The sequence below is a fragment of the Moschus berezovskii genome, chromosome 6, assembly GCF_049115385.1.
Source record: "Moschus berezovskii isolate FMDL1 chromosome 6, NW_MosBer_1.0, whole genome shotgun sequence".
Lineage (NCBI taxonomy): Eukaryota > Metazoa > Chordata > Mammalia > Artiodactyla > Moschidae > Moschus > Moschus berezovskii.
Window position 1 is genome coordinate 67,436,705 of NC_142465.1, and position 12,825 is coordinate 67,449,529.

General features: G+C 43.5%; 1 protein-coding gene and 2 pseudogenes across 5 annotated transcripts in view; 1 reads left to right on the top strand and 2 right to left on the bottom strand.

Moving 5' to 3' along the window:
• APAF1 (apoptotic peptidase activating factor 1) overlaps positions 1–1,762 on the top strand; it is an 86,146-nt gene extending 84,384 nt beyond the window's left edge. For all 5 annotated transcript variants that reach the window (XM_055394601.2, XM_055394602.2, XM_055394600.2 and 2 more), the window contains one exon: positions 114–1,762. In XM_055394601.2, coding sequence (XP_055250576.2) covers positions 114–260 — 147 coding nt within the window. In that variant the 3' untranslated portion in view covers positions 261–1,762. The remainder of the gene's footprint in view (positions 1–113) is intronic.
• LOC129535888 (arsenite methyltransferase pseudogene) lies at positions 1,723–2,740 on the bottom strand (annotated as a pseudogene).
• Positions 2,741–2,798: 58 nt separating this feature from the next.
• Positions 2,799–6,372, bottom strand: LOC129536083 (formin-2-like; annotated as a pseudogene).
• Between the last annotated feature and the right edge of the window lie 6,453 nt (positions 6,373–12,825).

Below are 12,825 nucleotides of genomic sequence, written 5' to 3' on the forward strand. Positions count from 1 at the left end.
ATTAGCTTGAATTTGGGAGTAGGAGGGGTGGGGGCGGTGGGTCCTGTTGGCACTGCAGCTTGTCTCACACTGTAATTACCAGCCTAATAAGAATCTTGTTTTTCTTTGCACAGTGGTGGAATGTTGTCACTGGGGAATCCTCACAGACCTTCTACACAAACGGAACCAATCTTAAGAAAATACATGTGTCCCCTGACTTCAAAACATATGTGACTGTTGATAATCTTGGTATTTTATATATTTTAAAGATTTTAGAGTAAAATAGTTAAGTGGTGATGTAAGTTGACCTCTTTTAATTTTGAATTGGAAAAAAATCCTAATGAAACTCTGTACTTTAACTTTTATAAAGCTGTGAATTGTTTTGTAGTATTGCATTCATTACAAAAGTGTTTGTGGTTGGATGAATAATATTAATGTAATTTTTCCCAAATGAACATGCCTTTAATCTTGTTTTTCATAATCACCATCATTTTTTAACAGTTTGTCCTTAAGATGCATATGAAAATGTAAATATGTACCTAGTTATACTATTGGTAAAATTCTCCCTTGCTGCATTCAAATTGGTTGACATAATTAATGAAAATAATTGGAAGGAAATATATATATTTTGATACTGTCATTGGTCAGGCCATGCCTCAGGGTTGGTGGTAACCTGCTTTCCGAACCACACCCCAAGGGGGTATATAATTCTCCCAAATATAATTCTCTCCTGAGCCTATTTGCACCCCTTAAAATTTGCTTTCAAAATATTGTGTCTATGTGCACAGTTTGCAAAATTTTCTTTAATTCACTTGATAAGTGAGTCTTAGGTTTCAAAAGTTCTTTCTGTGAAGCAAATGTTATGCATGTTGGAGAGAGTAGATTTTGTCGGTCTACCTTTTTTCCTTAGTTTGTGGCAGTCCCAGGCTGGACCTGGACTCTTGTCAGTCTCTGGACTGGGCACTCTCCTGCTCTCTCTGGTTTTTTACGTACCAGACTTCCTACTTGACTGAACTTAACCTTTCTTAATCCTCACTTTCTCTCTTTTCTTAAAAGTAATTGCTCCACATTTAAATGTTAGTAAATTGGAATAATTGAGGAGGAGCTAATTTAATCGTAAGTTTTAACAACAGACTTCTTTTAAGATATAGAAAATAGTAAAATAATAATAATAATTTTCTTCTAAATTCCATTTACTTTTAGATGAATGGCATTGCCAGTGCTGTTCTCTTAGCGAATTTCAAGAGAATTCTCTGGTTTTCTACACCATACTGGAAGAGTCATTGTGACTGGAAGATGTCACCTTTAACCTCCCAGCCAGTCTGTTTTCCTTCCCTTCTCTTCCTCCTCCTTTCTCTCCCTCAAAAGTTAATTTAAAAAAGAAATTAGAAAAGATAGTTTTTCTTTTTTTTATTATGTATTTTCATATAAATTAACATCCTAAAAAAAATAGAAACACTAAATACAGTATTGCACATAGCAATCTCTGTTAAACGCCCCATTATATCATTGAAGTTCATACACACGTGGAGGGACTAAAGGAGACAGGAAGATGGAAGCAGCTGCAGAGACTCATTTTGGTTCTGCTTTTCTTTTTTTTTGAACTGAAAGAACTCACTTATTTTTATCTAGAAATCAGTGGACTTCTGCCACTTGTTCTTTCTTGTGGCATGGGCTATGGGAAAGGGTGGGTTAAGCCATGTGTAACTCATTCTTTCACCTCCTGCCCACTGTCTTCTGGTAAGCTGTTGTTTTAGGAGCATTTCTTTGTACTGTAGCAGCCACTAACAGCGAGGGAACTTCTGGACTCCGCACTGTCAGACCTCCCTGCAAGCTCAAATGGATCTGTGATCACATCCTTTACTTCTAAAGCAGTACAGCCTCCACATGTTGGCAGCTTCTCTTCATCTGGCCTGATCAGAAAATCTTGGGCAAATCGTGAATTCTTCAAGATAGCCGCTGTTTCTTCATCTACTTCAACAGCTTCATCTTTCTTAAATGTGAAATTTGCATCAAATATTAGTTCTTTTTCGTGTCCTGTGATTCCTCCATTGTAAATAACTTGGCATTTTTTGGTTGGTCCTGTCTTAGGGAGTTTGAAGAGGCGGTATGTTGCAGAAACAAAACGGCAGTCACCCCATAAAACTTTGTGTGTCCTGATTTCTTCTGGCAATTCAAGGCTAGCATAGACGTCACTGAAATATAGCTCCCCACCATTCTTTAATACTCGATATACCTCCTGCAGCATTTGCTGTTTATCAGGTACAAGGTTAATGACACAATTGGATACAACAGTATCATAACTCTCATTCTTGATTCCAGACTCTTCCAACTTTTCTATGTAGCCATGAATAAAAGTCACATTGGGTGCCTGGAACCCATATTTTTCCATGTGATATTCAATATACTTGTTAGATATTTCCACCTGACCTTCTGTCATGTCTATTCTAGTGACATGTCCCTTCTCACCAACCATTTGACTAAAAGCATAGCAATCTCTGCCACTTCCACTACCCAGGTCCAAAATCCAGCAGTTTTCCAGACACTCAGGGATGACCAGACCACAGCCATAATACCTTAAGGATACTTCCTCGTGTACATTCTGCAGGGCTTCCTGGATGTGCTGGGGGACCGGCCTGGCTGCAATGACACAGACCTTGGTCTGGAGGTCTGTTGATTTCTTCAGCACCTTCCCATAGTAGGTCTGCATGTCTTTCCGGATCTCAGCGTCTTGTGGGGTGGCCATGTCTCCACCGTCTCCGGACTCCAGGACTTGAGTACCCGCAGACTGCTCTCCAAGCCCCTCTACTTTTCATTGGTCAGGTTTTCATGCTTATTTTTGCTTTAATTCCAGAGTTGTGTCTTGGTTTTATTTTATAGAGTGACTTTCCCTTTATCTTCCCTCACACCTCTTCAGCTTCTTTTACTCTTTCTTGTAGAATAAGTTTGTTCTCTTTCTTCCAAAAGTCTTTAAAGTCAGAACTGAATTCATGCCAGATACTGAAGAAAATGTTTGGGGACACTTCCTTCTCTCCAATTTTTGGTCTCATGAAAAAATAGGCTGTAGTCTCCAAAAAGGACTTATGAGTCTCAGTCAGTGAGTTCTCTGTTTCTTGGTCAGTTTTAGCTTGAATAATAAATTGTTCCATGTTTTCTTTGAAAGGCTGGATGTGCTCTTTTGAGGACACTTGGTAAACTTTCCCCGCTTCAACTCACAGGCTCTCAGGTCTTTCTTGAGTTTTCTGAGGTCTTTTTGAAAATCTTCAAACTTCATCTGCAAGGCCTGAAAGAGGTCCTGGGGTTCGGGCAGTGGAAACATACACTGTTCTTTCCCAGCGTCCTCATCAAAATTGCAAAGATAATATGACACGATATATGATAACAAGCTTGTGCTATTGTCATTGCTTTTAACATCTTTCAGCTTCGGGAGAATATCTAATTCAAAACCGTCTGCCTGTCCCCGAGTTTTATTTCCACCATTCATGTAGTTGCCAAAGGCAAGAACCAAACCCAAAACCTGCATAACCCCTGAGCCTTGTTTTAATGTCTCATACAGCTTCTCTCGCAGTTCCAGTTTGCAGCGAATTGAGTAAATGCTTTCTTAAAATGTGGATTGAAACAGGATGCAAAAGACTCACTCTGAAAAGTTGGGGATTAGTGACAGTTCATAAAGGAACTGCTCAGGTTTGTCCAGAGACTTGGCGTTTTCCTTGTCTTTGGAGGACTGAATATGCTTTTCAATTTTTTCCAGTTCAACTGACTGTGCTCTATTCTTGTAGAGAGCTTGAAGGGTCCCCAGGTCAACCACAGAATTGTCCACGTTCACCACAGCATGTTGTATATCTTTCATATCTAAGTGAAGGCTAGTCATCAATATTCCAACTGCTTGAGACCTTTTGTTGCTTAGTAACTTGACAACTTGCTTAGCCTTGGTCTTTGTGATGGTGTCAGAAATGGGTTTCTTCCTTTCCTTGACAGTAGATTTAGAAAACAGTTCCTCAAATTGAGACAATCTATGGATGGCTCTTCAATATTTTCCCAAATAAGTGAAGTACTGGAGTCTCTGGCCTGTCCGTGACTGTCAGACCAGGGGAGGGATGCAGGCGGTGGAGGCTGGAGGGACGGCTGTGCATCAAGCTGAACTGATATTCGCCTTGGAGACACAACCAGAGATTTCTGAGCAGAACTTGGTCTGAGGTCCCGAAGGCAAGTGCAGCCCCACTGATTCGCCATGCACGGTCAAGGGTGGGGGGGCCCACCGGTGGGGCCCCCCCAGGAGGAAGTGCCAGCACACCACCCTCTTCCATCGGAGACGTCTGGATGGACTTGGCCTGTACAATCCTTTCATATCCGATGTCATTTTCGCCCAACCTGAGGGCTTCCAGACCTGCCTCTAGGGCGAGGTATTGCTTCTCCAGCTTAGCTATCCTGGTCTTCAGATCCTTGGTGGTCTGCTCCACAGTGGCCTGACCCTCAGACTTCATGTCGCACACTTCCTGTGTCAGCATCCTTAGGCCTGTGTTCTTCATCAGGAGGTTTAGATGGTAGCCAAGCAGTTGGGACTCTCCTGGGAAACTGCCCTTCGATATAATCCAGTGAGTGTGTGGGTTGACTAACTGCAGCCCAGGTGTAAAGTTGATCTTGTCAGTGCAGAGGTCAAAGTCTCCTAACACACAGCCGTCACAGATGCTGTCAGCACTCAAAGATAGTTTTTGACAGGAAAAAGCATATCAATAATATTAGTAACTAGCTTTTTTGACCTCCTGATTAGGAATTTTATTTGCAGCTTAAATCCAAACATTTTCCCTGAAATATATTGTGAAGTGTTAGTAATAGATGTGGTTCTTACATAAAAAGACAAAATTCAAAAAATTTTGTTGCTGCAACAAGAACTAAATCAAGTGAATATCAGCTTTAATAGTAGGCAAGCACTGAGCCAGTTTCTGTTGTTGGTGCATATTAGTAGATGTGGGGTGGGTAGGGAATAGACCACTCCAGATGTATTTTTCGATTAGATGTTCCTATTTAGCACTTAAGGGAACCATAAGTAGAGTGAATAAAATACTTTGATTAGAAGATTTGTTTTTGTTTGTTTTATGGTGGGTTGAGGAACTGATCTATGGACTTACTGTGACTTAAGCAAATGTGACGTGAAAATCTCAATTTCATAAAAAGAAATTTCTGTAGTGGCATGTTCTGTGTAGAGTACCCAAATGATAATTTGATTTGCATACGGTGTTTAGGAACTATGTTTATAGCTCAGAGTATAAGTTTTAACTTTTGGAATTAAGTCACTTGACTATAAAAGTATAGCAACAGATATGCCTTTAAAAATGCCTTGATTGGCCCTTATCTTACAAATGAAAAAATAAGAAAGACCAGGTAACATGAGGGAAGAAGAAAAGCCTTTCAGGGCAGCTTAAGTGGCCAGTCAAGGGGAGGGTTTTGTTTTTTACTTTTGAACGAGCATTTTTCAAACATTTCTCCTTGCTTTATTATTATTGTTTTTTTAATTGGAAATACATTGCATTTTGTATGTGTAAGTTTTTTTTTTTTACATTGGATGTTTTTTGTATGTTTTGAAAACTTGTGTGTTTGTGATATGCTTACATGATTTTTTTGCCTTGGTATACATTTTAATACATGAATTAAAAATTTTATAATAATAAAATTCCTAAAATATTTTTCAAAAGCATTTTCAGATTGTTTCAGACTCCTTGCTTGTTCTTTTTTGATCAGAAAACACATATGGAAGATTCTTCAAATTAAAGCCATCAGCCTCTATGCTTTATTGGGTTATGTGTAATGCAATTCCATCGAAATTTTCTGTCTCCTCAGTTTGTCTCTGATGCCCAGTGTGGCCAGCATAGAGAAGATCCTGTTAAGAAGAGGATTCATTCATTCCTTCTTTCATTCAGTATATATTTGTTGAGATCTGCCCTGTGCCTGGCATTTTTGTTAGTACTGGGGATATAACCGTGAGCCAAGTAGAGTCCTTGCTCTCCTGCAGTTGGGGGCTCAGGAGAGGCAGACAAAAAGTCAAATTTATTGATTAGCTTGTATGTGAGTAGGGAGAAGGAGGGTTGCAGTTACAGGGGGGCTGCTCATTCAGAGGGTGGCACTTGAGACCAGAAAGGTGAGGTAGTGAGTCAGGCAGGTGTTTGGAGAGTGTCCCCAAGTGAGGATACAGCAAGTATGAAGGCTTGACATTGGGATGGCTTGGTCTGCTCCAGCACAGGTAAGGGGGCCGTTGTGGCCAGAGAAGACAGCTGGGAGCACAGTGGGAGGTGCAGCCAGCTCTTCGGGGGGTCTCCCAGGCCAGGGTGAGGACGTCTCACCTGAGACAGGAGCCAGCACAGGAGTGTGAACAGTGGAGGCATTGGACGTAAGCATGGCAGTTGAGAATCAGAAAAGCAGGGAGGGAATTGGGGAGATCACTGAGAAGCTTTTACAATAATTTGGGCAAAATGAAGGTGGCCAGACTGGGGTGGCAGCAGTAGAGGCTGTGACAAGTTGAATTCTGGATATATTTTGAAGGTAAGTGTTAATAAGAGTTGCTGATGGAGCAGATAAAGGTTTGAGAGAGACAAGAACAGTACCGAGGTTTTGACCTCTGACTTGAGCAACTGGAAGAATATAATTGCCATTTGACTAAGATGAGAAGACAGAAAGGAGCTGACTTTCGGACAAAATAAGTTTGAGGTGAGTGTTAGGCAGCCAAGTGGAGATGTTGAGTAAGTGGTTGGAGAAAGGGGTCTGGAGGGAATTCCCTGGTGATCCAGCTTTCACTGCTGTGAGCCCTAGTTGGTGAACTAGGGCTTTGATCCTCATTGGTGAACTAAGATCCTGCAGGCTGCACTCCATCCTCCACCCCTATCCCTACCCCCCACCGAAAAAAGAGGGTCTAGAGTTCATGGGGGAAAGTCTCTGATGGAGATAAAAATCTGAGAGTCATCAGTAAATTGATGGTATTTAAAACCATAGGACGAGATGCAGTGAAATGGGTGTAGATAAGACAGAAGAAAACCCTGGTCTGAGCCTGGGACAGTGGAGGTTGGTGAGCTGAGGGACAGCATACGAGACAGAAGGACCAGCAGAGACTAGCAGTTGCAACCTAGGGTAAGTGCAGTGGGTGTGGGGTCCTTCACTCTGTGTGCTTGTAGGTAAGATTGATTTATTGGTTTGTTCATTCAGCCACCTGTCTTATCCTCTATGCCTTGAATGTCTACTGTGCCTTGTACTGTTTTAAGCAGCAGTGAAGGCAACAAACACGTTTTAGTTTTGGGGGAAAGTTAGGGAAATGAGAGAAAATACCAGCAGTTGTCTCATCTGTAGAAGTTCCTCCTCAGGATTGTTGTAAGGATCTAATAAGAATGTTGATGAAGTAAGTACTGTCTCAGTGCTTGGACCAAGAAAGTGCTTACTGCACATTCCTTGATGTCATTTGGGTCTCTTCATCTTTCATGTGGCAGCAGGCACTCCCCTAGTTGTGCTGTCTCCCAGCCGTCCTGCCTCTGAGTGATCTTCCCAGACTGCTCATCTTATCGTGTCACTTTAAGACCCTGGACCTGCTGTGTTCTCTTGCTTCTGTAGCTTTTGTAGCTGTTCTAGCTTCTACACTGCCCCGCCCCCCACCTGGTTTTTGTTCCTAATCCCTCCTTGTCTTTTTCCTTGAGATAACCCTTCTGCTGAAGGCTACCCTGTCCTCTTATTGCCGCCTCTTTTCTGTCACGGATTTTATTGCCCTGTACTGTTTGCTTAATGGAGTCCCCCGTTAGATTGCAAAGTCCACAAAAGCCAGGTCTGCCAGGTGTTTTACACCAGTCTACTGTAAGCCCAGCTTCGGTTGGTGCCTGAGTACCTCTTTGTTGAGTGATTGGAATTCTCTTATACCCTCATGCCCGTAGTGCATTCTCTGTTCTCCCTCTGCCCTAGGATGTCACTAGGCTGTCAAGATGTGTCACATCATCAGCATTTTCTTTATCTTCCTGTTTGGCACTTTATTGTGAACCATCGTTAGGTGAAAGTAAAACTTTACTTGGATAAAAAAGATTTGCTTCCAGATTATATAAAATGAATAAACATATCCCTGGAGCGTTTCAGTTGGCAAGTATGGTGATCTATTCAACATATGTTCTGTGTTGTTATTATAATTTACTTACCAACTTTTAGAGAAGGAGAAAATGATTTCTAAGAACTCAGTCTCTGAAGATGGTCACTTGAATGGATTCCCTTGCTTGTAACCCCTATCCTTCAGACTATAGATATGAAAGTGAAAGTGTTAGTTGTTGAGTCATATATGACTCTTTGTGACTCCATGGACTGTAGCCTGCTGGACTCCTCTGTCTATGGAATTCTCCAGGCAAGAATACTGGAGTGGGTTCATCTTCTTCAGGGACCTTCCCAATCTGGGGATCAAACCCAGATCTCCTGCATTGCAGCAGATTCTTTACTGTCTGAGCCACCAGGGAAACCCAAGACTACAGAGCAGGAGCAGAAGAATTTGCGTCACACATGGGGCTCGTCAGAGACCAGGCCTTTGAAGTCATTTGGCATCAGCAGGGACTTACTGCTGAGTCAGATGACATTGTGAATAGAACAAGACTTGGGACATCTTCATTACAGTTGATTCATGTTCATTGTAAATTCATTTATGACGTCAGGTCCTCAGAACTACTTACCACATGGAAGTGAAAAAAAGCTGCTCTGTAATTTCTCATCACCAGAACTAGAATGAGTATCTTGAGAGAACATTCTGTACCTGAGTTTGGGTTTGGTGTTTCTACCCTTATGGCAGAAAGTGAAGAGGAACTCAAAAGCCTCTTGATGAAAGTGAAAGAGGAGAGTGAAAAGGTTGGCTTGAAGCTCAACATTCAGAAAACAAAGATCATGGCATCTGGTCCCATCACTTCGTGGGAAATAGATGGAAAAACAGTGGAAACAGTGTTAGACTTTATTTTTTTGGGCTCCAAAATCACTGCAGATGCTGATTGCAGCCATGAAATTAAAAGACGCTTACTCCTTGGAAGGAAAGTTATGACCAACCTTGATAATATATTAAAAAGCAGAGACATTACTTTGCCAACCAAGGTCCGTCTAGTCAAGGCTATGGTTTTTCCCGTGGTCATGTATGGATGTGAGAGTTGGACTGTGAAGAAAGCTGATCGCCGAAGAATTGATGATTTGAACTGTGGTGTTGGAGAAGACTCTTGAGAGTCCCTTGTACCGCAAGGAGATCCAACCAGTCCATTCTAAGGGAGATCGATCCTGGGTGTTCATTGGAAGGACTGATGCTAAAGCTTGAAACTGCAATACTTTGGCCACCTCATGCGACGAGTTGACTCACTGGAAAAGACTCTGATGCTGGGAAAGGTTGGGGGCGGGAGGAGAAGGGGACAACAGAGAATGAGATGGCTGGATGGCATCACCGACTCTGTGGACATGAGTTTGAGTGAACTCCGGGAGTTGGTGATGGATAGGGAGGCCTGGCGTGCTGTGATTCATGGGGTCGCGGAGAGTCGGACACGACTGAGCGACTGAACTGAACTGAACTGAGCATCTGATTGACTGGGAAACATCCAGTGGGTGAGTGCAACCTCGTGGACTGTAGCCCGCCAGGCTCCTCTGTCCATGGAATTCTCCAGGCAAGAATACTGGAGTGGGTTGCCATTCCCTTCTCCAGGGGAGTTTCCTGACCCAGGGATCAAACCCAGGTCTCCTGCATTGCAGGCAGATACTTTACTATTTGAGCCACCAGGGAAGTTCCCTATCTTCACAGTAGTTGAGTGCGTTTGCAGACTCTGCAGTCCTAGTATAAAGGGGAAGAAGGAAGAACTCCATCCCCCAGCAGTTAATCTGGAAAGGCTAGGGACAGAATCTAAACCTGAATTTCTTTTCTTTATGGAAATACCCAGACTCACTGAGCTACACATTGAGTGTTTCAGTTAGGAGTGGATCCTCGGGTTCATGGGAGATGAAAACCAGGCTAGGGGTCAGTGTGCAATTCAGCAGCTGGGGAAGACTTTGGAGGTCTGTGTTTTTCATTTCTGATGTATTTGCTGCACTCTGTCAAACAACTCTCTGAGACATAAATCCTTTCTAGGAGGAAGGAAAAAGGAGCTACTGTTGTTTTTCAGGGCCTTTTATGTGTCAGACCCCATGCTGGGCACTTTTCACACATTATTTAATTAAATCCTAACGACAAGGCTGTAAGGTGTTACCTGTTTTCTAGATGTGGAAACAGGTGCAGGGAGGTCAAGTCACCAGGGCCCATAGCCAAGGGATGGAGCTGTGGTCTCTATCACAGTCGTCAGCCTCCTCCACAGCCCCTGGGCTGGAGGATCCAGGAGCAGTATTTCAGCTCGGCATTTCATTCATTGTTCATTTCACTCATTCACTCAGAGGTTGTGCATGACTGGTCTTGAGTCCTGAGCTCCCAGAGACGATATCGGAGGTGGTCCCTACTCCTGAAGCGCTTCCCCCTCTGCCCCTTTACTATCCTGGCAATCCATCCCTGTGCCTATAGGGATGGCTCTTTGAAAAAGTATCAGGGGCTGTTCTGATGAGGCCGAAGGAATAGCAAAGGTTGGGAGGTGGGGAGTGGCTTTGGATTTGCCAGCACTTGGCAGGATAGGTGGTGGCCCCACTGTGATCTGCTCCATGGAGAAACCTGTTTCTACTTTGAAGCTTTTAGGGGGTTCATTTCAAATTAGCAGCAGCCCTGAGGTTAGTGGACACTTAGTTTCTTCTGCCATCTTGATTTCGTTTCTGTTTCTTTTTCCTTTCATTGAAAAGGTGTCAGCTCTCAGAGCCTTAGTTTCCTCCTTTGTCAACAGGGACCACAGCATCTAAGTGACAGGTTTTTGTGAGGCTTGAAAAATATGTCAGACACCTGACACAGGTCTCAGCAGTGTTAGTCATCTTTCGTCCCAGTTACCACCCTCTTCCGTTGCTGCCCACACTTCCTTGGTTTGCAGGTTGGGATCGTGTGGCTTTTGCTCTAGAACATGCCTCTTTCCAGGCATCTTTCTCTACCTCCTGGTGGATCTGTCCTCATGGCTGTTAGCTCCTGGAGACAGACCTTGCTCATTAGGAAAGCTGTCCCAGACTTTCTGGGATATGCCTGCACCCGTCAAGTGGTGGAGGATTAGGATTGAGATTGGAAAAAAGACCTCAAGCCAGCGGCTTTGCTTTGACCTGTCAGATGGATCCAAGTTCAGATCCTGGCTGTACTACCGTCCCAGCTGTGTGGCCTTCAGCAAATAGTTTAATCTTCTCAAGGCGCTACTTCCAAGGGAGCCTCAGATGTGGGGGACTCCTCTGTGGGCTGCCCAGCTTCTCAGGGGATCTGGAGGACCTGGTCTACAGGAGCAAAACTTATCATACTTTGCTGTATAAAACCTCCTCCAACCCAGGTCTCACCCCAGACCTTGTTAACTCAGAATCCCCAGAGATGGGACCCAGGCATCCATATTTTTGAAAGTTCCCCAGGTGATTCTAGAGTACAGCCGTGGTTGAGAGCTTGTACCCTCAGCTGTCGCCCTGGATGGCCTACCAACCCATTACCAGTCTCACTGTTGAGCTACAACCGGCTGTGTCTGTGATGTGTGCTTCTGCAGCGTGCTCTCTGCACGTGCTCTGTTGTGACTGTCTTGGGAATGGAACGTCCCGAGCAGCACAGACGTTTGGTGTGCATATTAACACAGCTCAGGGGTATGTTTCCTGCTTGGATTTGATGGCTAGCTTACAGAACAACTCTGCCAAGGCTGAATTATTGTCATTTCCTCCTCCAGTCACTGATTCCTCTGTCTGGGTATCTCTCCTGTGTCTGCTTCTTTCACCTTTTACTTAGCACTGTGACATTCCCATTGTGGCAGATACTGTCAGCGGCCATCCTAATATTCAATCTCTCCCTTTTCCTAACAACTCCTGTATTCTTGCCAGCTTCAGTGTGCTCAGCTAAAATCTACAATAGCTATATTTTCCAACTGCTTATCTTGGGGTTGCAGATGAAAGCAGAGATGTTAGCAGAATTTGTAGGGTGAAACTTCCAGGAAAGCCCCTGAAAGATTGCCTTACTCAGCTGTGAGGCAGGAGCCCTTTGGTCCTTACCATCGTTGTTTCTGTCTGAAATGTGAGTATGCTGAGTGATGCTCCAGCAGCCATTATGTGCTCATGAGGTGACTTTGCAGATGGATGCCCCTGGCTAAGGATGGCAGAATGGAAATACAGAAGGAACTTGGGATTTTGATGATAATTGTGGAGCTGCTATTCCAGCCCTGTACTATTTATCTCTGAAGTTCATATTACATGAGAAGAAATTCAACCCCTCCCTTTGTTAAAAAATAGTTATTTATTTGGCTGCCTTAGGTCTTAGTTGTGGCTTAGTTGCTCTGAGGTATGTGGGATCCTAGTTCCCTGACAAAGGGTTGAACCTGCATACCCTGCATTGCAAGGTGGATTCTTAACTACTGGATCACTGGGAAGTCTCCCTTCCCTTGTTTTAAGAGAGTCTTATTTCTGGTCTTTGGTACTAGTCCCTGAATTTAGTTCTCAATACTGCCTGACTCAACACTAGCATATTTGGGCTTTTTGTTTTTCTCTCAGAAAACTATTTTTGAGGAGTGGAGAGAAATCAGCCTGTCAAAGGTCAGAAAACAGCTTCTTGTGTGTGTGATAAGTCGTCTCAGTTGTGTCTGAGTCTTTGCAATCCTATCACCCTCCCAATCCTATGAACTATAGCCCACCAGGCTCCTCTGTACCTGGGGATCCTCCAAGCAAGAATATTGGAGTGGGTTGCCATGCTCTCCTCCAGGGGATCTTCCTGACCCAGGGATCGAACCTGAG